Source organism: Galeopterus variegatus, unplaced genomic scaffold (assembly GCF_000696425.1).
Source record: "Galeopterus variegatus unplaced genomic scaffold, G_variegatus-3.0.2 Scaffold1322, whole genome shotgun sequence".
NCBI classification, from domain to species: Eukaryota; Metazoa; Chordata; class Mammalia; order Dermoptera; family Cynocephalidae; genus Galeopterus; species Galeopterus variegatus.
The window spans coordinates 30,682-54,365 of NW_007727433.1; the positions used below are offsets into that span (position 1 = coordinate 30,682).

At 60.5% G+C, this 23,684-nt stretch overlaps 2 protein-coding genes across 6 annotated transcripts in view; one reads left to right on the forward strand and one right to left on the reverse strand.

Moving 5' to 3' along the window:
- Positions 1-14,248, forward strand: part of CSNK1D (casein kinase 1, delta) — a 28,108-nt gene extending 13,860 nt beyond the window's left edge. The window contains exons 7-10 of one of the 5 annotated variants that reach the window (XR_550737.1): positions 1,593-1,764; positions 3,183-3,322; positions 13,147-13,301; positions 14,099-14,248. Coding sequence is in view for 4 of the 5 variants with exons in the window: in XM_008576266.1 (XP_008574488.1) it covers positions 1,593-1,764; positions 3,183-3,322; positions 6,433-6,491; positions 7,673-7,793 (492 nt within the window). In the remaining variant the exon portion in view is untranslated. Of the gene's footprint in view, positions 1-1,592; positions 1,765-3,182; positions 3,323-3,599; positions 3,838-6,427; positions 6,492-7,672; positions 9,928-13,146; positions 13,302-14,098 lie in introns of those variants that run through there. The other 4 variants (XM_008576266.1, XM_008576269.1, XM_008576270.1 and 1 more) reach the window with 4 other exon arrangements.
- On the reverse strand, positions 13,754-18,097 carry SLC16A3 (solute carrier family 16 (monocarboxylate transporter), member 3). The gene is made up of 5 exons (XM_008576265.1): positions 18,017-18,097; positions 16,749-16,997; positions 16,181-16,324; positions 15,083-15,841; positions 13,754-14,547 (listed from the first exon to the last, which is right to left on the reverse strand). The coding sequence occupies exons 2-5, from the start codon at positions 16,969-16,971 to the stop codon at positions 14,291-14,293; spliced, it is 1,383 nt and encodes a 460-aa protein (XP_008574487.1). The 5' UTR covers positions 16,972-16,997; positions 18,017-18,097; the 3' UTR covers positions 13,754-14,290.
- Between the last annotated feature and the right edge of the window lie 5,587 nt (positions 18,098-23,684).

A 23,684-nucleotide genomic window follows, 5' to 3' on the forward strand; every position in this document is an offset into this window, starting at 1 on the left:
CCTGCTGCATTGCGAGAGCAGTGCCCGAGGGCAAAGGGGGCTGAGCACAAAGGGCCAGCAGAATCACGGGCTGCGGACGGGGGGCCCTGGAATGTGCCCTCGCATGCTGGTCTGTCCCAAGCTCTCGCCGCACTGCGTGCTCTGCACAGTTGTCACTGCCAGTCCCGAGGGCTGCCTGTGTTGTTGTGGCGCCTCCTGGCTTGCTGTTGGGAAGCATTGTCCTGGTGCAGACGGTTGTGGCTGCGGCTGGAGGGCTCCCACCCTGCCCCTTCCTCCCTCTCGCCCTGCTGTGTCAGGTCCAGAATGCGCCCTGGGGCCAGGGCGCTCCTGCCCTTCCCCGCACTAGGTGTTCTCACCGCCCTGAGGTGAGTGGCCCAGCCTCGGGCCTCACGCGCAGCACGTTCAGTCTGAGTCTGACCCTGTGATGCGCTGGTCTGGCTCCTGGTCCCCCCGTTACCCACAGTTTGTTCATTGAGTGCGTGTGAGAGGACTCCACCAGCTGTGGGCAGGGAGGGCCTGGAGCTCTGAAACAGGAAGACCATCCCCACGTGGGCTGTGAAGGTTTAGCGAATTAACATTAGGATACCACTGCCAGAGCTCCAGCCTGTGGTACTTCCGCATTCTCTTTCACTAAGTTTCTGTTTAGTTATCAGTTTGACACAGAAATTGGCACCTTTCCAGGTGACAGAGTGTGCTGATGGAGGAGCAGAACTGGCTCTCTAGGAGCTGCAAGTGTGGGGCCTCATCAGGGCCTATGCGGGGTGCACTCAGGCTGGCCTGTGCCGTGCAGGAGAGACTCGGGGGGAAGAGTGTCCTGTAGGGTGGGCTAGCTCAGGAAGGACCCCTGCCAGCAGGAGCTGGCTCCCTTGGCTGGGCTGGCAGCAGAGGGCAGCCCTGGCACTGCTGCTGCAGACTGTCCAGTCTTGTTCTGACGCCGTCCACCCCTCATAACAGGCTGGGCAAGCTTTCTGTAAAGGGCCGTAGAGTCTGTAGTCTTGGCTTTGCTGCTTGCTCCCGTTAGCTCTGCCTTTGGAGCTTGAAAGCAGCCACAGGCAGCACACAGATGAGAGGCTGTGGCCACGGCCAGTAGCACCACCTCTGCAGACACAGGCAGTACTGCATTTGGCCCTTGGACTAGCTTGTAGACCCTGCCTCATAGTGATGGTAATTCATGTATAACCTTGAGTGTGACAGCATCTCAGCCTGACCCCCTAAAGTCCAGTGCCCCATGCGTCTGGTTGTGCCAGCAGTCCCAGCTCTGCTGGTCTCTGAGACTTCCTTCCCACCCCTCCCCCCCGATGGCTGTCGATGTTGGAAGTTTAAGGAAGTTTGGAGCCATCCCCAGGGGAATGCAGCCATGGGGTTGGGGTTCCGTCCAGCATCTCCTCTGGCCACCCACAGGGATTATGCCATTGTCCCATGGCAGAGATGGCTTTTACTGACTGGCCGTGCTGCTGTGGACAGCTTCATGGATAGTCTTGTCCCAAATGCCCCTTGGTGTTTTCTTAAGTTGCCAGGGAACAGCCGAGGGCCTTGGGTTGCTTTTTACCAAACCCACTTCCATTCTGGTCTCATCTTCTGTCCTCTTTAAGGGTGCCAGCCGGGCTGCCGACGATGCTGAGCGGGAACGCCGGGACCGGGAGGAGCGATTGAGACACTCCCGGAATCCAGCCACCCGTGGCCTCCCCTCCACGGCTTCTGGCCGCCTTCGAGGGACCCAGGAGGTGGCTCCCCCAACACCTCTCACCCCTACCTCACACACGGGTGAGTGCATCCTTTCCAGCACACTCTTCCTGTTTTGCGTTTTGAGGAGTCACTGTTGTGGGGGCTCTCTGGCTGCTCCAGTGTGTGACCTCATGTGGGAGCCCAGGCCAGGCGCACCTGGTGGTCAACGGTGTGTGCACCCCCCTGAGTCCATTCTTGTCCCTGAGAGTAGACGGGCTGGGGTACAGGTCTGGCTGCCTGTCCGCTTTCAAAAACAAAGTACTCAAAAGTCACACACTGGTGAAAATGTTGGAAGTAAGCTTTTACGCAGGAATCCCGGTGACCTGAGGAGAGATGGTGGGCTGACCCGTCTCCAGTAAACCTGAAGGACCATGGCCAGACTGAAGCCAGCTCCAGGACTCAGACTTACTGAGGGGGTTTAAGAGGGGGGTTGAGGGAATGGAATGTGGGGAGAGGGAGGGGACGGACAGGGGCCAGGTGCAAGGTCTCGCCAGGGCTCCATCTGGCTTCTGCTCACGTCCTTGCTGTCACATCAGGGTCCTGCCGGAGGGTGGAGTCAGCAGAGCTTTAGTGATGTCGTCTTTGGTTTCCAGGCGCCAGACTGAAGCCAGCTCCAGGACTCAGACTTACTGAGGGGGTTTAAGAGGGGGGTTGAGGTTGAGGGAATGGAATGTGGGGAGAGGGAGGGGACGGACAGGGGCCATGTGCAAGGTCTCGCCAGGGCTCCATCTGGCTTCTGCTCACGTCCTTGCTGTCACATCAGGGTCCTGCTAGAGGGTGGAGTCAGCAGAGCTTTAGTGATGTCGTCTTTGGTTTCCAGGCTTTGATAGTATGTGCGAGTCTGCAGCTCCAGGCTGACTGGAAAACAACTGTGTGTAAACAATGTCATCTTGCTCCGTAACCAGCGTTCAATGTATCAAAATAACCATGGGAAAAGAGGGAGCTGAGACAAAGGCATGCCAAGAGAAAACTGTCACTCTAAAATTTGCCTGCGGCCCATGTAGTTTTACGTCCCAGCATGCTTCAGTCCTGCTCACTTAGCATCTTAGAGGATTAGGTTCCTGAAAGCTGTTACTGCTGGTCATAATTTCTTACTTAAAGCTTTCTTCTTTCTCATGACACACATTCTCCTCATGAACTTTTGGGTACTCATCTGAGTCCCCGTGTGCTGCAGGCGGCACAGGGCTTGGAGCGCACACCCCCTGCCTGCCAGCGGGTGTTCCTGAGCCAGCTGGACACCTGAGCTGATGAGCAGAAGCAGTCCGGGGAGGGCCTGTGTGTTGCCAGTGGCCGGGGCCATCGGCTGCTGTGGCAACTCCAATCCAGTGAGATATCCAAGCAGCCAGGAGTCCCCACTGGCCATGGCTTCTGAGGAGAGACTCCCCTGTGCAGGGTCCCCCACCCGGTCCCAGGTGGCAGGTGGGGCAGCTCACCCCAGCCTCTCTCTTGCTCCTCAGCTAACACCTCTCCTCGGCCCGTCTCCGGTGTGGAAAGAGAGCGGAAAGTGAGCATGCGGCTGCACCGCGGGGCCCCGGTCAACGTCTCCTCCTCCGACCTCACGGGCCGACAAGACACCTCTCGCATGTCCACCTCACAGGTATGGGCCTGAGCTTGCCGTTGTCGGGCAGGGGGACGGGGTTGGCCCAGGACCGTGACTTCCTTGCTGGGCCTGGGCGTACGGGCCCGGTGCCGGCAGTGGGATAAGATGTTAGAGCGGTTTGTGTCCCTCCTTCCTCCCCTTCCCCCCCCATTTCTGAGAATTGTTAACCCGCCGGGGAAATTGTGCCCCGGGTTGCTGTTCCGGCTTCTTGGTCAAGAGCCTCAGAGACCAGCCGTGCTTTGAAGGGCTCATTTTCTCTGCCCTGGTGGGACAGGACACGAGGGCTGCTGTCTCCTGCTGCTGATCTCTGCATGCCCCAGCCGTCTTCCCCACACGGACTGCAAACTGCACGCCTGTTCACACCTTGTCAGGAGTGGCTTGTGGGGGGCACCCTCCTTTCCTTGCTGACCAGGAGCTCACCCTACCCTGGGGAGGCAGTGGCACCGCTGGCAGAGTACCTGTAAGGGTACGCGTGTCCTGTTCACACTGTGGACCAAGGACAGAGTCCTGTTAGAGCCTCCACGGGCTCCACGGTGGTGGCGTTCCCAGCGGCGTGCCACGTGCTGTCTGCTTTCTTCTCTCTGACGAGACGAGTGCTCAGAGTGGCAGGCCTGCCGCACGGCGTGGGCAGGGCAGGGCGTCTCCTTCTTGTGACCATTTCCTCCACCACCATCCTCCGTTCTCACTCTTCCTTGTGTTGTTGTCCTTTTGTGTTCGCTGACATGCCTCTTTCGACAGACTAAACTGCTTTTTACCCATGTACTGATTTTCTTTCCTCGTGGCTGGCGGGGCTTCCCGCCCGCAGGGGCAGGGGCTGGGGAGTCGAGGACGAGCCCCAGCGGGGCTGCTTCTCATTCACCCGCGAGCATCCTGCAGGTGCCTGGGGGTCGCCCTGGGCCATCTGACTAGATGAGCGGGAACTCAGTTCAGAAATGCTCAGGAGCTGGGTTCTGGGCTGTGGGCAGGCGGCACCTGTTGGGCACAGGGTGGCGCCTCGGTGAGGCCTGGCGCGCTGCTGAGTGCGGGCCGGGCGGGTTGGCTTGGCTGAGAGAGCACAGGATCCCCGAGGCCGGCGTCGGACAGGGAGGCGGGTCCACTGAGGCAGGAGCTCGTGACTGCTGGTCTTGTAATCAGATAAAACAGAGAGTTTTGACGTCTCTAATTCACTAATAGCTTTTTTAGAAACAGATATTTTCATGTGATAATTTCCTCAGAAAGACCAAAGGTGCATAGAGTGTGAACGACTGTGTCCTTGTCCTGTGGGGCGTGAGGGGTCTGGCCACATCACGAGGCTGCGCACACTCCCTGCCCCCACACCACGGGACACAGAAGGGGCCGACGGCTTGCTTCCCACGAGCCCGGCATCCCGGAGTCAGCCACTGTGAGCAGGTCCTGGGAGGGCCGCCAGCGCCAGTCATCCCATCCCACGCGGGGCCGCTGGGTGGGTGGGCTGTGTCTGGCCTTGGACATCTTCTCGTGAGCAGCTTGACAAGCAAAGGCCAAGGAAGGGGCAGGCTTTTTTTTTTTTCCCCTTAAGAAAGTAAAGCTTCTGGTGGTTTGGGATTCTTGAGGGAAATGATAGAGTCAGAAGGTCCCGCGGGCACCAGACAGTCACAGGCTTGAGTCGAGCAGCCTCTTCTCACTGCATGGCTGGAACGTGCCAGCCTACCAGCCTCAGGTTGCTGAGGACTTGCACGGCTCCAGGGTTGCGGAGGGGAGCACGCGTCCTTCCCTGTGGTGGTCACATGTCTCTGCTCTCTTGGCATATCTGTCTTCCATTTGGAGAAACAATGGGGGCTTTAAAGGGAGGAGTCTCTGGAGAGACTTGATTTGGGGGTGTTTCCCTCCAACAGCAGTACCTTAGCTGTTGTTCCTGGTCACCTTGGGATTTTCTTAACACCTCATGTTCAGGCACAGGCTGTCAGCTGTCCCTGATGCACTTGCCCCGTCTCCAGGGCCAGTGCCCTCCTTTGTCACCTTTGGGGGGAGGGTTTTTCTGGTCAGCCGGCGGCGTCTCCCCTTACAGAGTGTCCCGTTCCCTCCAAGGCCCACCAGCAGCTGCGTGCTTGTTGGCTCTGGGATCCGCAGACCCAGTGCTGAATTCAGCGGAGACAGGAGACTTAGTGAGCTCCTGGAGACCCTCAGCCAGTTATCTGCCCTGGTGCTTTGGAAGTTATAGAGCGGATGTGAGGTTGCCCCAGCTTTTGCCATTCTGTGGCCGCCATTCACACGTGCGCCCCCAGGGGAAGCGGGGATGAAGCAGCCGCAGGCGCTGCGCGTCTCAGGAGATGGCACGCTCGGTGGAGTTACACAAGCAGGAAGGCCTCCTGCTGCTCGCCGGCTCCTCCCTGCCACAGGACCTTGCCCCCTGCCCAGACTTTGCACGGGGGGCAGCTGGTCCCCGCGTCCCTTCTGCAGGGCAGCTTGCTTTAGGCCAGCCACTGGGGCAGCCTGTGATCTCTTAATTTCCGTGTGGGAGTGGGAGTTAGGCCTCTTCAGCCAAAATAACATGGGCCTAAGGGGCATCTGGCTGATTAATCTGTTTGGGGTTTTTCCTCTCTGTGAGAAGAAAGGCCTCACGAGTCCAGCACCATCAGTAAAAGTGCCATTACTTCTTTCTTTGGTTTTTTTTTTTTTTGGTGGCTGGCCAGTGTTGGAAGTCATTTCTTTTGATGACTCATTTTGATCCCCACCCTGTCCAAAATGAGGTCTGCAGCCCAGTTCCTCACGTTAGTCCAGGTGTCCTGGAAGGGGCCGTGCCCTGCACGTGTCCAGGGGTGTTGTAAGGCCTGTGTGTAGGGCCCTGCCAGGGCCGCCCAGTGCCTGCCAGCCCACTGGGCATGAAGAGTTGGGAGGGTCTGCCCGTGCCCTCGTGGGCTGTTGGCAGCTGATCCGAGAAGAGGGGCCGCGGCTGTGCTCATTCAAGGGCCAGTCATGAGAGGCAAGTGAGGCCCAGGCCACTCCTGAGGTCCCCGACGGCACCTGTCAGTGGTCTGCAGACCTGGGCAAAGCAAGGCAAGGAAGCCCGTGTGGACATTAGACCAATGCAGGCAGTTGGGGCCGGCGGGACGCTTACCAACGGCTGTCTTTTCCCCACCCCAGAATAGCATTCCTTTCGAACACCACGGCAAGTAGCTGCTCGTCTCCCATCGGAAGGCAGCACCGGGTGAGTGTGCTCGTGGCGGGGGTCATCAGACAGGTGCCAGGTGGGGTGGGAGCAACCACCCCTAGCCCGCTTGTGGGAGCCCACAGGTGGGGCTGGGCTTGCATGCCAGGTGCTGGAGGCAGACAGGCTTCTTCTGCTTGGTGGTTCTGTGTGGGTTCAGAGCAGCTGTGGTCAACTGCCCGGTCTTGGGGGAGAGCATCCATAGAGAGTCTCCCAACGGAGTGGCCCGCAGGAGACCCTCCTGCTGTGCCCTTGGCCTTCGGCCTCCCTGTGACCTGCTCCGCTGCCATCCCCAGGTGCTTGTGTGCTGAGCAGGAGCACCAAGGCCCTGCCCTCAGGCCTGCCTCCTGGTTGTCCCAGGACACTCAAGCCGCCGGGTCTGGGTCATGCCTGGGAGGTGTGTTTGTGTCGTGCTCAGCTGAGTGGCGCCACGCTTGGTGTTGGGGGCTCTTGCGCTCTTGCTGCGCTCAGACTCCTGGTGGTCTCTGCCCATCTTGGCTTTTTAGTCACCTCTCTTCCTGTCTCTCATTTTTCGCTGTCCTCATTTTGTGTTTCTTTTCAAACTTGGCCTCTGCCCAGACATCTCGTCTATGCAGCTATTGTCCGTATTAACCCATCCAGCCGCAGCTCCCGCTCCCCTGCGTTGGTGCATGGCTGGGTGCCCACACTGCGCTCCCCTCTCGTCAGTGATGCGGCACTTGGTGGTTCCTTCCAGCAGGAGATTGAGCTTTGGTCAGGCTTGGTGCACTGGGAGACATGCTGTAGTGTTAACACTACGTGCACCATTGGAAATGTGTTGACGGGACTTGCCTTTCACATCTTCCCCCAAAGGGGTACCCATTTTCACAACACCAAGTTACTTTCCAGGAAGGGAAGCTGGGAGCAAGTGTCTCCTCCCCACTCAGGTCCTCATCAGTCATTGCCCAGCGTGGCTCCATGGTCCCCTTGCTTGCCTGCCTCTTCTTCCTCGTCTTCCTGTCGTGCGTTCTGCTGAGCACATGTCCTGGCCACAGAGGACCCTCCCCGCGGCTGGGGACACAGGTGTCCAGGGCGGGGCTGGGCGTTGGTGTGTCCCCTCCCTCCCAGGCTCCGTCTCGTCTGGTGGCGTTCCACCTGAGCGCCTGGCTGGCCCCGCCCCTCTGGCCTCATGCTGACCTTCTCCTGTGCTTTGGCTCCGACAGATTCCCGGTCGGGTGGCTTCCAGTGGTCTTCAGTCTGTCGTGCACCGATGAGAACTCTCCTTTTGCTGTGAAGGGCAGACAATGCATGGCTGATCTACTCTGTTACCAATGGCTTTACTAGTGACGCGCCCCCCGGTCTAGACCCAAAACGTTAACACCGGGAGCTCTCCAGGCCACTCACCCAGCGACGCTCATGGGGGAAACAAAATACAAATACACGGACAGACTCCAAGAGCTGCCATCGCCGGGGCTGCCGCCGAGCCCCACGTGGACTCAGTTAAATGGGGCTGGGAAGAAGAGCAGGCGAGAGACGGCTGCAGAGGCAGCCCCTCCAGGAGCCCGCAGCCTCCAGTGCTGGTGAGCCTGTGCTCCCGAGGATCCCACTCTACCCACCAGTCTCCTACTTGGTTAAGACAGTTTTATATCATTTTGCTAAAAATTATTGGCTTAAATCTGTGTAAAGAAATCTGTCTTTTTATTGTTTCTTTCTTGTCTGTTTTTGCTGTCTTCAGAAAAGGTGTTGACTTTAAAGAATCCTGAAACAAAGACACTGGCTTGGAGTTGCTGTGTAAAAAGGAGTCAGGCAGGGAGAGGGCACACATGAATTTCACAGATGTGTTTTGTCTGATCTCGCTTTGTTGTGTTGTCTACCTAAGAGAGGATGCTTCTCATCAGAAGTTCTATTACATGTATGTGTGTGTCTGTGGTGGCGGGAGACCCAGGAGCCAGCTTTTGGCATCTCGCTCTCCCTTCCGCACTGTCAGCTGAAATGCCTGTCGCTGGGAGCTCACAGCAACCATTGGAGCAGTCAGCGCAGGCTGCTACAGAGCAAGGGCACAGCAGGTGTTTCCAGGCACAGCCACGTGCTGTTCTCCCCAGAGGAGGCCTTCCAGAAGGAAGGGGGGACTGAAGAACTTGGAAGCAGAGGCTTTGCGACCCCAGCAGGACAGTCGGGAGTCGCAAGATTAGAAGTGGAGCGTGCACTTCTTGTTCCCGGGGAAGGACTGAGTCGAGAGCCGCTGGGGTCATTCTCTGGGGGTCGTGTATGAAAACTTTGGTGGTGTTTGCTGCCTCAATGCCTTTGAGTTTGGGAAATTTTCTAAACAGATTGTAAATGTTACCATGCGGATTGGCACTTAATGTGTTGACGCTTGTGTGCTCAAAGCCAAGGAGTGGGGCTGTCCTCGCTAGATGCCATGGTTTGCCCACCCTGAAGTGCCAGGAATCATGTAGCTCTCCCAGCCTGAGCCTGGAACCTTCACATCAGAGAAGCATATGATCCTGCATGACCTGAGCAGAAGGAAAGAAACGGGGTGGAGCTAAGTCACAAGAAAGGAAGGAGTCTCCAGGAGCTTGTCCTGTCCTTTAGGGGCTCCCAGGCTGCTGTGCTCTTGGTAGTTTTCTAAGATGCTCTTTCTTAAACCTTTAATTTTGCAGCAGTCAGATATTACTACCGAAGTAGTAATAGCCAGTGGACGTGAGCTCTCCTGTCTCGGGAAACGAGGTGCAATATACGTCCATAGGTACTCACGCATTTCTTCCTGTCGCTGTGGAGTGTTCAGTTTGGAAGCAGCTGCTCCTTGGAAGCTGGGGACCTAAAGGTGTCCACCTTGGCTTTTTTTCCCTTCCTTCCCCCAAACTGCCCTAGCACAGAGATCCTGGCTCTAGGACGCTGTAATTGGTGTGCGCTGGCATCCCAGCCAGCCAGCTATCTGTCCAAGCCCGTAGGTGCTTCTTTCTGAATCCTGAGCTGTTTACTTTGTGAGCATTTTGGGTTGTGGGGCCTTGACTGGGTGGGCTGTGTGTGGGAGTGCAGAGGCGGGTGGGGCGGGGCAGGTGAATCTGAGGTCTCCGTTGCTGCTGAGCACCCTTGTCAGAGGTGAGCTTTCCTCTCTCGGGGAGGTGTCAGCAGCTGCAGGCCTGCAGTGGCGTGCGGCTTCTTTATAAGTACCCGTGGTCCCAAGGCAGTGCCAGGAGGGTGCAAGGCAGCTTTCTGATGTCTGCACCCAGGTGCCAGCCTGGAGTTGCTGGCTGCGTTTGAAGTGGACTTAGATCCCAAGTCCTCGAGGGCCTGTGGTTGTAACAGTTCTTGCCCGATACTTACTCCCCTCATTACTTGCAGGAAACGTAGTTAGACTGTCTGTATCAACCTGTGCATTGGAGGCCAGCCTCTGAGCTGCGTGTTTGTACTGCCACTGTGTTTGTGTACTTCAACAATTGTGTAAATAATAAATTCATGATGACTTCTGCCTTTCTTCCCTGCCCCTTTTATGTGGTCTTTACTTCATTGGCTTGGGACTTTTCAATGTTTAGATTAACTACATGAAAACTAATTTTTTGAGGATGGACATTCCTGTCTGTCCTTTCTCAGACTGTTGGTGTTTGTGAGCTGGTCGGAGCAAGCTGGCGGGGCGGGGCTGCTGCTCCCCGTGCGCGTCCCTCCCACGCTCTGGCGTGCACACAGTGGGGGGCCAGGGGGGTGCGTCCACTTAGGGATGTGGTGCGTGACTTTTCTGAAAAGCCCCTCTCCCCTTAGCGGCCTTCAGGAAAGAGGTCCCAACTGCCACAGCACTGGCAAGAAGCACTCTGGCCGCTCAGGTTTTTGGGAAAGCAAGCCCGGCAGGAGCTGGTGGGATGCCTTGTGCACGCGGCCATGTGGGCTGCTCACGGCCTGGGTGGCGGCTCCGCAGTGGGCCTGTCAGTGCCCGTCTCATTTAAGGGCGCTGTCCACTCCTGGCGTGGCTCTTCTCAGCAGTGAACAGCGCCTGGGAAATCACTGTCCATCCCCCAGGCTCCCTCTGCTGCTGGCGTGATTGAAGTCCTGGCACCGGCTCTGCCTCCACTCTCCGGAGGCGCTGGTAGGTTGGTGCACAGGCACAAAGAGAAGGTGTCCCTCATGTACAATTGAGCAGCCCACAGCAGTGTACCTTTCCTGAGGTCGGGGGCAGGGGCTTTCAGGCTTTTGGATCCAGGTCTGTACCCGTCACCTGGACCTGTCTTCTGTCTCGCAGACTCCTGCGCTTTGTGTGTGTGCTGATGAGCTCAGCAGGGCCAGGCGCCCCCACCCCGCCAGGCACTGGGGCCACTGCCACAAGCACAGCCACGCTGCCTGCCCAACTGAGCAAGGGTGTGCTGGTTTGTGATGGTCAAAGTACTAGAAGGAACTAAGACCAGTCTGGCTTTTGTGTGGCCCCACTGACCCCCACCGTGACACCCCATGGCCAGGGCTCTGTGCCCACCCTACGGCCCAGACTTGCGCTTGCCTCTTCCCCGGCCGCTGGGCTGTGGTCCCCGAGGCCACTTCTCCAGGCCTGCCTCACACAGGTTCTGGGAAAGGGATGGGAAGGACTTCCTCCCGCCCCTTCTCACGTCCCAGTGCCCGAGACTGAGAGGACAGCACTCCCCATGAGCGTGGGTGACTCCTCTTTGCTCCGCTCTGCTCACACTGGCACCAAACCAGAAAGGGCAGGGACGCTAAGTCCGAGCTCCTGCCTGACCTTCTGAGCCCAGAGCTGCCACCTTCGTCGTCCTGCTGGGAGAGGGGCAGGGGCACAGGCCCCGCTTCACCTGAGGGCCGACCGCCAGAGGCAGCCAGCACCCTGAAAGCCGCGCTGCCATCTCACCTCTGAAGGTACATGTGTGTTGCCACAAGCTGGCCGGGTCCTGTTGAGGACGTGGTTTAGACAGAAGAACCGGGTGGTCCCACGGGCAGGCCCTCAGGTCGGGGGGTGCTGCTTCAGAGCTTAACCCACAGACCCCTTGCAAGGCCAGAGGACAGCAGCATCCACTGGCTGCCAGGGCTTTCTGAGTGCCCTGCCTCTTCCCCCAGGGTCCCCCAATGACGCCCAACAGGTGGTCAGGTGGGGTGGCAGCCCACAGTGCCTGGCTCCTTTGCCTCCCACCTCGGGTTTAGGGGTGGCATGATGATGTCTGCTCCCTCCGCTGACCCCAGACCCATGTAGATGTAGGTTTTACGTGGTTGGGTGGACATGCCTCTTTAGGCACAGCAGTGTCGCTAGTGCGGTGGGTCTTCATGGGATGTTGGACATGAGCCTCCTTTGGCACCAGAATCTGCTGGGGACAGCCCTGGCACCCTGGCCCCAGCTTCCTCCCAAGAATTCGATGGCTTTCCTTGATTTTGTTGGCCCCCAGGCCTCATGCCTCGCCCCCCGGGGTCAGAACATGAGGCACCAATGCCCAGGTGTCCAGCCGCCTAAGGACGGGAAGTGTCTTTTCCTTCCATGTCTTGGGCATAGCTGGAAAACATCCGGAACAGTAAAGTGAGCAGATGAGGCCATCTGCACACCACCTCACCCCACGGGTGCACAGAAGCTCCAGATGCTGTAGCCGTGCCGGGGTGTTGCTGCCCTGGCGCCAGGCGCCAGCCCACACAGGTCTGAGGGGCTGCAGGGCCATGCAGCATGTCCTCCCCAGAGGTGCCAGCCGAAGTGCATGGACCCCAGCCCCCAGCGGAGCAGTGGCATCTTCCCAGGGAGTGATCCTGATATGTGACCATCTCAGAATCTCTTCCCAGTGTCCCCAAAGTGTGGCTTTCGGGGACCGCCATTTCCCGCTGCTTCCTATTCCCCTCCCCCCCAGGTCTTGGCCCACTGCGTGCTCTGGGTGCAGGTGTGGGGACAGAGCAAGGAGAAGGAAGGGTTGAGAGCCCAGGCTAGGGGGGGACACCGCCTCCTGCCACTCCGTCCTGGGCTTGGGTGCTGACGCAGCTTAGGGCCAGGGTGGGGGCTGGCTTCAGGCGGAGAGGTGCCGTGACCAGGTGGGATAATGTTAGGGCCTGATGAGTGCTCACAGATGGTTTCAGGAGCAAGCCTCCCCTCTCCCGGTCAATGGCCACTCTTCTGATGGCCCCTCTGTAAGGCCAGGGTAACTGCTGCAGCGCAGGACCCAGGGCAGCCAGGTCTGGCTTATAGAAGACTTCTTGGGCCAAGAGAGAAGGCAGGTCTGGGCAGCCCCCCATGGCTCTGAGATACCGAGAGGTGGCTAGAGAGCAGCACACAGGGAAGCCGTGTCCACCAAGGCCCGGTGCCTCCCTCCCACGCTACCCACTCCCAATCTCCTTGCCCCTTTCCCTCTGCTGGTCCATGCAGGCAGCTGCCAAGGACCATGGGGGTTGTTGGCTATATCTGGGCTCAGCCAATCCTGAGGGCCTGGGGCCCCTGCCAGTCCCCACCTTCCATGGGGTAAAGTCAACAGACCCAGGGCAGACTCTCCAGGACACGTGGCCATTAGCTGATCAGGGCTGGGCCTGGACCCCTGTGGCTGCCAGCACTGCCACCAGCCCCTGGCAGAGGAGACAGGGAGGCCAGAAAGGGGAGGGGCCACCCCAAAGCCACAAGGCTGCTGGTGAGGTGGCTGCAAGCAGGTGCCATGAGCTGTAGGAAGTGGAGCCTGCCAGGGGGCAGATCGGGGAGGCTGGGCCTGGGACGTGAGCTCTCGCTTGCTTTTCGTTACAGAGGAGCAGGGACATGGCGTCTCTCCGGCTGCATGCAGCCCGACAGGGCACCCGCTGCCGTCCCCAACGCCCGCGACGTACCACCTACTGAGGCGGCCCCAGCAGCCTCTGACCGGGCTCCCAAGCCATGCAGGTCGCCACTGGCCACGAGGGCAGGTGGGTGTAAGGTCCCCGGGGCGAGTCCTGCACTGAGTGTAGGCTGGACAGAAGAAGATGAGCCGCAGAGACCAGCCCTGGCCTGACCACGTAGAGTGGAACTGCCAGCCAACTAGGGGGTCAATAAGTGGAGGGCAGGGAAGTCATATTCTTTAAACACACGCACCAGGGAACAGAGATCACTCATTCATCCCAGTGCGGGACACACCCCATGGGCTCCAGGCCCTGCCCCGGCGCCCCCAGCACATACTCCCTCCCTGCCAGCCACTGTGCACTGGCTCCTTTTCTCAATGCCCCACAAGTGCTGTCACTGCTGGGCAGTGCCCGTGTGAGCAGGGAATGTTCTGGAACAGAGCACTGAGGACCAGAACCACTTTGTAAGAATAACCAGGTCATCTTAACAGAAGTGAGACTCGGGGCGAACAGTCAGAAACACAAGACAAAGCTCCACATGGCTCCTAAAACATGATTCCTCGTGGGACACCTTGTCCCACATGCAGGTTTACTCTGCACCTTCCACAGGTGCGACAAGCTCTTTGTCCCCTAGACACACAGGGGGACGGGCAGGGGCACCACTGTGGGGACCAAGGGCACAGAATAGGGGTCAGACAGGCACTAGGGAGGGCCCGGCACACAGTGCCCGCCTGCCCCCATCCCTGCCCTCTGATTAAAGTCGTGTTGTCTCTGAAGCGTGGGTTTCTAGGTCCTTGAGGACAGCAGTGGGGGCCAGGCTGCGTGGGTCACACTGGGTCCCTGGTGCAGACGGCTAGTAACCTCGCGGCTTGGCTTCACCGCAGATCCGCCTTGGAATGACACAGTTCCCACCCCGCCACCTCCCCGCAAAATACTGAGCAGGTGATGATCCGCTGACCAGGCAGCCGGAGCCGAGCCGGTGGCCCCGCCTGAAGCTGGTCCTTTTTGTGAAATAAATAGGAGCGTTGCCGGTCTCTGTACCTTGTCCCTGTGCCCCGCCGGCCCGGCCAGGCCACTCACACGCTTGTTTCTGGGGTGTGAACGACCTCCCCGTTCTTCTCGGGCTCTTCCTTCAGGAAGTGCTCCACCTCCCGCGAGTCCACCCTGACATCCGCGGGGGCCGTGTGGAGCTTCTCCTCTGCGGCCACCGCCTCGGGCCTCTTCCCCATGCAGAAGCAGTTACCCAGCAGCAGCACCAGGGACGAGGTGACCACCTCGGCCCCCGCCAGGAGGAACACGTATTTGTAGACGTGTGTGGCGTCCAGGAGCTTGCCTAAAAGAGGACCGAGTCAGCGGCGGCAGCAGGGCCACCCCTGGGGCCCAGGGCTCCCGCTAAGGCCTCTGCTGTGTCTGCTGGTGTCTCTCGGCACTGGAGGAGCGCCCCACACACGGGAGCCAGTGGGGACAGGAGGAGCTTTCCCCGTGCACTTCGTGTGTGCTGGGGGTGGGGGTGTCCGCAGCGCATCCTCTGCCCCCAACCACTTCCTCCTCCTCCCTTCTCCCCAGGACAGCAAAGACTGACAGGCTAAAAACAGAAGTGGCTTTGCAGAGGGCGTGGCACCCTCCTGTGTCTGGCAACCCCAGATCCCACGACGGGAGGGTGGGACGGGGTGGCTTTGAGCTCCCTCCCCGACCCTGGGCCCTTCTGGGGCAAGGAGGCTGGGGGGTCCCACAGGGCCAGCTAGTCCAAACCATTTTAAGTTTCAACTTTTCTCAGTCGCCCTTCAAAAAGAACAGAAGCCCAGGGGCACACCGACCGCGCCCGCGCCGGCCCAACGCCAGCACGCCCTCCCGCAGCACACGCTCACCTCCAGACGGGGGCCCGATGAGCACGGCCATGGCCTCCAGCAGCAGCACCAGGCCGATGGCGCTGGGGAACTTGTGGGTGCCCACGACGGCCATGAGCACCTCGAACTGCAGCGCCCCCACCATGCCGTAGGAGATGCCGAAGAAGATGCAGAAGACCACCAGGCCACCGTAGTTGCTGGCCGTGGAGCCCGTGAGGTCGGTGAAGCCGTTGAAGAACATGGCAAAGCTGAAGAGGTAGACAGAGTAGGGCCGCACCTTCTTGAGCCCCGTGATGAAGCCAGCGGTGGGCCGGGCGAAGATGTCGATGAAGCCCAGGATGGTGAGCAAGAATGCAGCCTTCGTGTCGGGGACACCCATGTCTTTGGCGTAGCTCACCACGAACACCGGCGGCACAAAGAGCCCCAGCACCATGATGGAGGCAGCCACAGCGTAGATGACGAAGCCGCGGTCCCGGAAGACGCTCAGGTCCAGCAGGCGCCGGGCCGGCCGCTGGGGTCCTGGTGCCACGCCAGGCTGGGGCGCCACCAGGGGCCTCATGAGCGCAGCGCACACGCAGCAGTTGAGCAGCAGGCCACCCAGGATGAGGAAGCCACCCCGCCAGCCGTAATGGTCCTGCAGCACCTGCCCCAGCGGGGACAGAGCACACAGGAACACGGGGCTGCCTGCAGCCGCCAGCCCGTTGGCTATGGGTCGCCGCTTGTTGAAGTAGCGGTTGAGCATGATGAGTGAGGGCTGGAAGTTGAGGGCAAGACCCAAGCCTGGAAGAGAGGGCACTGCTGAGACCCCCGCCTGGGCCACTCTGCCCCACCCAGGTCCTGCCCCGCACAGGCTCCACCCTAAATGGTTCCGCAGTGGGTCCCACGTGTCGATGGAGTAGACCTAGCCGTGTGCAGAGGCCCTGCCACCGACACACTCGAGAAGCCAGGGGCAGGCCAGGGTCCCTGGGGGAACGTGCCCACTGCTCCCTGCACTGCTCTGGAGGGAGGGGAGGTTGTGGCCAGGACATCCCACGGCTGCCTGCCTCATCCTCCAGAAGCATCATGGCCCACCTGATCCCCAGCCCCCAGGCACCTGTGACCCCACTGGGCCCCACTCACCAGTGATGACCCCAGTGGTAAGGTAGACCTGGATGATGCTTCTGCAGAAGGACGCGGCCACCATGCCCAGGGATGCGAAGAGGCCACCCACCAGCATGACGGGCCGGCAGCCGAAGCGGTTCACACACACGCTGCAGAGCGGGCCTGGGGGAGGCAGCAGCTGAGGGGCGCCAGTCCAGGCCTCCAGCCAGGCCCTGTCCTCCCCACACCCCCGCCTGCAGCTTGGCAGGCACCCCAGGAGCGCCCTGTAGACCAGGTTCCCAGAGCATAAGTCCCAGGTGGACATGTCACATTGTAGGCAGAGCACAACTCATAGCATAAGTTCTTCCCCGTTAGCAATCTGCATCCCTCATCAAGAACTAGGTAGCTCCTAAAGAACGGCTCCCAGGAGCCTCAGGCTCTGGGACCATCTATACAACTGACCCGTTCAGACAGGAGCCAAGACAGACTTCTCCTGCGCACATCTGGTCCCATGGAGGACAGATAGCTCCCCTCCAGAGTTCCCTTTGGGCCTGGGTGGCAGGCCCCGAGCCCCGGGATGAGTGGCCTGGTGCATGGATGGCCTCACCTGTCCCATAGAGCATGGCCAGCAGGATGGAGGATATCCAGGCCGTGTCGCTGTAGCCAATCCCAAACTCCCGAATGAGCTCCTTGAAGAAGACACTGACGGCCTTCGGGAAGGCGTAGGAGAAGCCCGTGATGACAAAACAGCCGAAGAGCACTGCCCAGCCCCAGCCCCCATCGGGGGCCTTGACGCCCACGGGACCCTCGTCGACCACAGCTCCTCCCATGGCCAGGAGGGCTGGTTCCACCTCACCTGTGAGAGGAAGCAGGCTGGCTCAGGTCGCCGGCAGGAAGGGTGGTGACAGACACAAGGAGTGATGGGCACGTGGAGCCGCACACACTGAGGGATGGCCCTCGGCCAGACACCCCCAGCAGGAGCTCGGGATCCCCCACTGCTGGCCACTGCTACCAAGTCCTTGTGCAACTGGGGCCGTTGTGTGTCCCCTCCGCCCAGCCTCCTGCTTCCACACAGCTGGCTCTGAAGGGCAGAGGCTTTTTTGGGCTCAGCCAGGACTCGGATTACCTCCTGGGAAGAGCAGACCCCAGCAGGGAAGAACACCTGGCTGGTACTTTCTGCCATGCTGTGTCCTCCCGGCCTGACCCTGTGCTGGGAAGTAATTCTGGCAGCAGCCTGCACTTCCCGCCAGCACTGAGCTCTCCCCCAGAGCATCTCCTGCCTAAATCTAGGGGTTCCGACCTTCCCCTTGCTATCCTGCCCCTGAGGGGCCTGGGCTCCCACTCCTGCCCACTCTGGCTGAGAGCCTGGCAGGGAGGTCCGAGCACCAGGTATTGAGCAGGGGCAGGGGAGTGGGCGAGGTAGGAAGGGTGGGGGTGAAGGCTGGCCACCTGTCCCCTTTGGGCCCTCAGAGGAGGACCCGCCTGCCTCTCCTCACTGCATTGGTGCCCCGACTCTTCCAGTGGGTAGAGCTTGCAAGTCCCACCTCTGCCAGAGTTACCCCAGGCTGAGGCTCCTCAGGAGAGACTGAGGGCCTTGGTGCCATTTAGGGAAGATCTGGAGCCAGAGGAAGCCAGCGCGGAAGGGACGCAGGGCCCGAGGCCAGAGGGGGACTGGTGGGAGGAGGCTTCCATCCAGCCCACCCCAGCAAACTGTGCTGGCCGAGGAGGGGCCGGCCTGAACTTCCTGGTATCTCCAGGAGCTTAGCTCCCTTGAGGCAGAGCAAGCCGGAACGCTGGGGCCACACTTCATCCCTTGCCCCCACCAGAAAGGCCTAACCCCAGAGGTCAGCCTGCTGTCCTCGTCCCCCACCTCACCAAGGAGAGCTGCAGCAGGGTCGGTGTCCTGAGACCTAGGTGTGGTCCCTGCAGGCTACTGGGCCTCTCCCCGCCAGTGGTGAGCTGTGAACCAGGTTCTCTGTAAAGAAGAAAGCCCTGGTATGTGGCATCTGCAGATCTCCCTGCTGTGAGCGCTCCCCGACCGGGATCCTCGGATTCCTCCTGCAAATGTGCTCACGGACCCTTGACCTGGCAAAGCCCCGTGAGTGATTGCCCACTCCTGCTGCTAAGGCACGCATGTAACCTAGAGGCAGGGCTCTGTTGGAGAGCCTGAGCGCAGCTGAGAGTGGAAGGCTGCTAATTCCTCCTGCTCGGCACCTCCCAGCATCCACGCTGCCCGCCATCCCCAGCCACCCCCACCCCAGGTGCCGTGCCCACTGGAGCCTTCAGTGGTCTGGAGGGTGTTTTTAAGGGTTTCCTGGGTGTTCCAAGCAGTTGCTACTACCCGTGTCATTTGGTGACTGGGTCCCCCAGGGGCCAGCTGTGGCTGTCAAGGTGATGATGAGCAGACATGGCCTACTGAAGCAAAACAACCCCCTGCCCCGGGCCGGGCCAAGGGTCAACTTCAGAGCCTGGGCGAGTTCCTGGGGCCACTTCTGGGAAACCTGAGAGAAGCTCCCGCCTACCCTGCACCCAGACTCCTGACACGAGTTCCTGGGGCCACTTCTGGGAAACCTGAGAGAAGCTCCCGCCTACCCTGCACCCAGACCCCTGACGCCCTCGGGCCCTGCCCTCCACTGGGAGTTGGGAGAGTCCTGGGGTGTCTCTGAGGCTGCCTGGCGGGTACAATCAGCTGAAAGGCACGTGAGAGCCGACACGACCCAAGGAGAAGCCCACCCCCCTGGGATCTACGTGCAGACATGTCCACAGACCCTTGACCTGGCAAAACCCCTGTGGGTGGTGTACAGGTAACCTAGACACTGGCCTAGGGTGGGAGTAAGGGCCGAGTCTGGTGGGAGCACAGGCTTAGGGGCCCCACCCTGGGTTGTCCAAGGTTCAGGGTCTGCAGCTCCCCCAAGAGTGGCCTACTGGCCTTCCAAGGCAACCTGTGATCATCCAGCCACATGCCCAAGCCCAAGCAATGCCTGAAACAGGACAAAAGCAGGGTATCAAAGCACAGACACACCAGGTGGGGACCATCAAGCTGCAGGATGACTTGTCTATGTTTGCATTAAGTTTAAAGGCCCCCCTAAGATTATATGCATCAGGATAACTTAAAGTACACACACACGCACACACACACACACACACACCCCCAAGATTATATGCATCAGGATAACTTAAAGTACACACACACGCACACACACACACACACACACACCCCCCCAAGATTATATGCAGCAGGATAACTTAAAACTATATGCATCAGGATAACTTAAAGTACACACACACGCACACACACACACACACACACACCCAAGATTATATGCAGCAGGATAACTTAAAACACACAGACACACACACACAAAATGCAAGAAGAAAAGCACGGGAACCCGAGACCTAGGACTGAGAATGAGGTCGTGGGGGAGAATGGGGGTCCCAGCTTGTGCTGGGTCTTGGGTTTACATATGTTTATTGCACTTTTTAAAACATATCAAGTGGGCCATGCAAGGCCAAGGATGGTGGGTGTCCAGAACCCACAATAAGGAATCGCCTGACTTCTATACAAAATCCGCTCCCTCCCAAGAAAATAAAAAAGCTGATGCATCGGGACTGGGGCCTCTGAAGCCCCCCGGCTCACTCTGCCATGCCTGGCACTTGCCAGGGGACCACAGGCATCCCCAGACTTTTGAAGCTCCTGTTCCTTTGTTGTCCACTGCTCGGGGCTTTTGAACCTTTGTAGGAAAACCCCTTGATAAGCAGCGTTGGATAAATGGTTCAGAAAAGCTGTGTAAAACGTAATCACACATAGCTTGACAGACAGGGGTACAGGGGAAGGCGTTGGTGGGGTGGTCAGCTGCCTGCGGGGGAGGAGGCACCCCCTGACCTACAATCGAGGAGGGTGGGCAGAGAGTTGGGGTGGTGCTCGGACTCAGAGGCCGGAAGGGCACAGCGCATGCTGTGGCCTGTGTGGCCATGGGGCTGCCCTGTCTAGACCCAGGGGGAGGAGGTACCCACCAAGGTCCAGCGAGTGCCGGCATGTCTGTGAGCACGCGCCAGGCATGCTGGCCTTTCAGTGACATTTACCCTCCCAGGGAAGCATGCAAACCAGCCCAGAAATAACCTGTCCTTTGGGTCTCGGAAAGCTGATCCACCAGGTGGGAGGGTGTGCCCGCCTCCAGGTCAGGCGAGGCTCCAGGGTGCTCACCAGGCCTAGTCCCCAAGGTCCTTTGAAGGCCCCACGACCCCAAGCTGCCAGCAGCTGAGCAGGGGAGGGCCTATGGGGGTGAGGGAAGGGGCATGGAAGTGCCTCGGATGACCCAGGAGACCCCACATCGGAGAATCCAATGTACCCTCCCAAATCAGGAGCCCCTGTTCCCCAGCTCCCTCAAGGCTCCGGGCAGCAGGGCTCTGTCAGGATCCCAGCCCCCATGCCGCACAGCACAGGTTCTGGGCCAGGACTCAGCCATAAGGCCCTCAAGGCCAGGCCCCTGCAGCTGGCTTCACCGTCTGCCTACCCTCGCCCAGCCTGGCCCAGCCCGGAATGCCTCACACACAAAACCCCACACAGGGAGTGTTTCGAGCCTGCCCCTCCGGACCTCTCTTCAGTAGCCTTATTCAGAAACCTTGCCCACCTCTTCAGGGACCCCTGGGTACCCGGCATGCTCCGCCTTAGGCCTCTGGACCAGCGTCCCCTCCCCCGTCTGGATCCTCGGGTCTGTGCACAAGGCAGGCCACATCCCTGGATGCAGTGGCCCAAGCCCTAGAGCCTGTGGCCTGTCCCAGATGCTCAGTAAGTTCCGGCTTACTGGGGAAGGCTGGCTTCATATCTAAGTGATTTCCTGTCATTGAAGGGACCGGTCTTGGCCCTGCCTTTGTGGCCCATGCAGGAGAAGGAGCAGAAAAAGGGGCAATTACATTCCTTCCTGGACTCTTCCCACATCAGAAGCCCTGGGAGGTGCCTCAGAACCAAGACCAAGGACACGGCCCCGTTGTGGCTGCACCTGGCTTCTTGCAAAGCCAGCAAGGGGTGGCAGAGGGCAAGCTGGTGTGGCACCCGGGGGAGGGGGAGGGCCTCCCTCCTTCCATCCCCCCACCCCTGTTGAGCAGAGAGGTAACAAGCAGATCTCAGAAGCCTCTGGCCAGAGTGCCTGTTCCCCTCCCTGTGGGAGTGAGACCAGGCCACCTCAGCCCTGTCCCCACCTGTGTGCAGACGTGTGTTAGGGGAAAGTGCCGGTGGCTTTTTCTAAAGAGGGGTCCAGGCTGGCAGAGGGTGGGCACTGGGAAAAGATCTGCCCCAGGCCTGATCCTGGCCGGCTAAGCCTGGCCTGGGCCTTCCTTGCCCTCTCCACTGACCCATGCAGCCTGCCAGCGCGTGCCTGGCGCCCCTGCAGGTTCTTTGTGTCGGCCCACATTGTACTTGCAGGGGTCAGTGGGGCGGAAACGCTGGCCGCCTTTGCCAGACTGGACACTGTGGCCAGGGGCCAGCCAGCAGCTCAGGGTTGTGGCCAGGGCCAGGATCCCCAGTTGTACCCCCCAAGGATGGCTGGGCTCAGATCCCGCAGGCGGAGCATCCACCCTGCTGCTTCAACCCTCCGCTGCAGCCCAGTGGGTGGCCCTGGGCGCATTTTCCAGCCCGCAATTGGAACCCCCTTCTCTGCAAGGTTGGGGTCAGTGTCATGGGGCCAGGAGGCCCTGGAGGCTGGAGCCGGCCCAGCACCGCCCTCCCCCACCTGCTGGAACTGGGAGTGCCGGGCTACTCCTCCACGAGGCCACCTGGTCCCATGCCTCTGGTTCATCCCCCCACTCTAAAGCCCGTGCCCTAAGGCCAGGCCAGGAGAGGGGCTCTGGGGTCAGGAGGAGCCTCTCCCACCGTTACCCATCAGGCGTGGTGGGGGCAGGTGGGGAGGAGGGACCCTGGGCTCTGCCCGCGCCCGCTCCCGCTTCCCGGCTCGGGGCGGGGGTCGTGGGGCGATCCGGGCGGGCTGGGCGGGTCCCACCAGGGTAGATGCAGGAGGGGGAGCGGCAGGGAGGATGCTCCGCCCGCTCAGCCGCTGGACGTGGGGGACGTGACCGCGCCAAGGGAGGCGCCGCCGCCGTAGTGCCTGGAGTAGGCGCCCTCCCCACGTGCTACCGTAGTTGCCGGCGCGCGCGGCAAACAGCGCGAGCGGCCCGGCCCGTGGCTCCCCCGGGTCACGGCCCGCTTCGTTCGCCGCCCTCCGCAGGCGGGACGGGCGGGCGAGGCTCCGGGATGGGAAACGTTGATGCGAACCGCGGGTCCCCGCGCCCGGCCCACTTCACAGATGGGGACTGAGGCGGGACGTCCGAGCTCCCCCCAGGTGACATTGGGAGGATGCCCCAGGCCATGTCCGCTCCCGCCCCGCCCCTGCGACAGGGCCCGGTGCCCGGTGCACCCAGCGGCCTGATCTGGAGGCACTTCCAGTGGCTCCGCAACACCACCCAGAAGGGCACAACCAAGCCCAGGGTGTCACCCGGACTTGACATTTAGCTCCTCACCAGGAGGGGATGGCACTGACCCTTCCCCTCCCACAGCAGCCCGGTCACTGCAGGACCCGCCCTGGAGCCAGGCCTGGCACAGGGGTCACTGCGGGCCACTGGGTGGGATCCCATAGGGCGCCTCTACATACACGCACTCCTCAACTGCTGTTCTGGGGTCAACAGAGCCCTCTTGCTGCTGCCCCGCCAAACTCAGGCATCCATGCTCCAGTCAACGAGGGCCAGACGGGCTTCTTGGTGGCAAGTTATTGCCAAGGTCACCTGGGGTTGCATGCAAGCCTGCCTTGGGACCAGGTCCCCCATGCCCACCCCAGGCCCTGTCCACACTGTGGACCCTGGGTTAGCAAGGCTCCACACCTGCCAGGGCAGGGCCCCCAGTACCCGCAGAGCATCGGTGGGGCAGGGCCCTCCAGGCACAACCTCCTAGGAACCTGAGGGAGCCCGGTCTGACCTGCGCACCATTCGTGGGACGTTCCTGTCCTTCCCAGCACAGACAGACCCAGCATCACAAGACTTCAGCCAACTCTGGGGCCTGTGGAATGAAGCTGGGGACCCCTGGACACCCCAGTCCCACACATACACAGAGCGCCCAAGCCCCTGGGGCCCGGGTTGCATGGGGAGGGCCCACTGCCATTTGCTGTCCCTCAGGCCACCCAGCAGGCTTAAGCGGTGTCACGGACAGTGGTACTGTCAGCCCAGGCGTCCTGGACACAGCTCAGTGCCTCTGGGACAGAGAGCAGGACACTGGCCCCTCAGCTGCCTGTCTGTCCCTCACCCCGACTCCAGACACTCCCAGGGGCCGCGGCCCAGGGCTGGCGGGCTCAGCATGCCGGGCTCCCCACTGGCCCATGTCCAGGCCGGCGCCTCGCCCATTTTTCCGATAAGGACACTGAGGCCGCGGTCGGGAAGTGGGAGGCCACCCCAGGCCCCGCCCGCTTTTCCCACGGCCCGGTCCGGCGCGGAAGGGGCGGCTGAGGCGGACCCGGGCAGCCCAGCCTGATCCCGGGGGGCGGGAAGGGGGGAGGGGCGG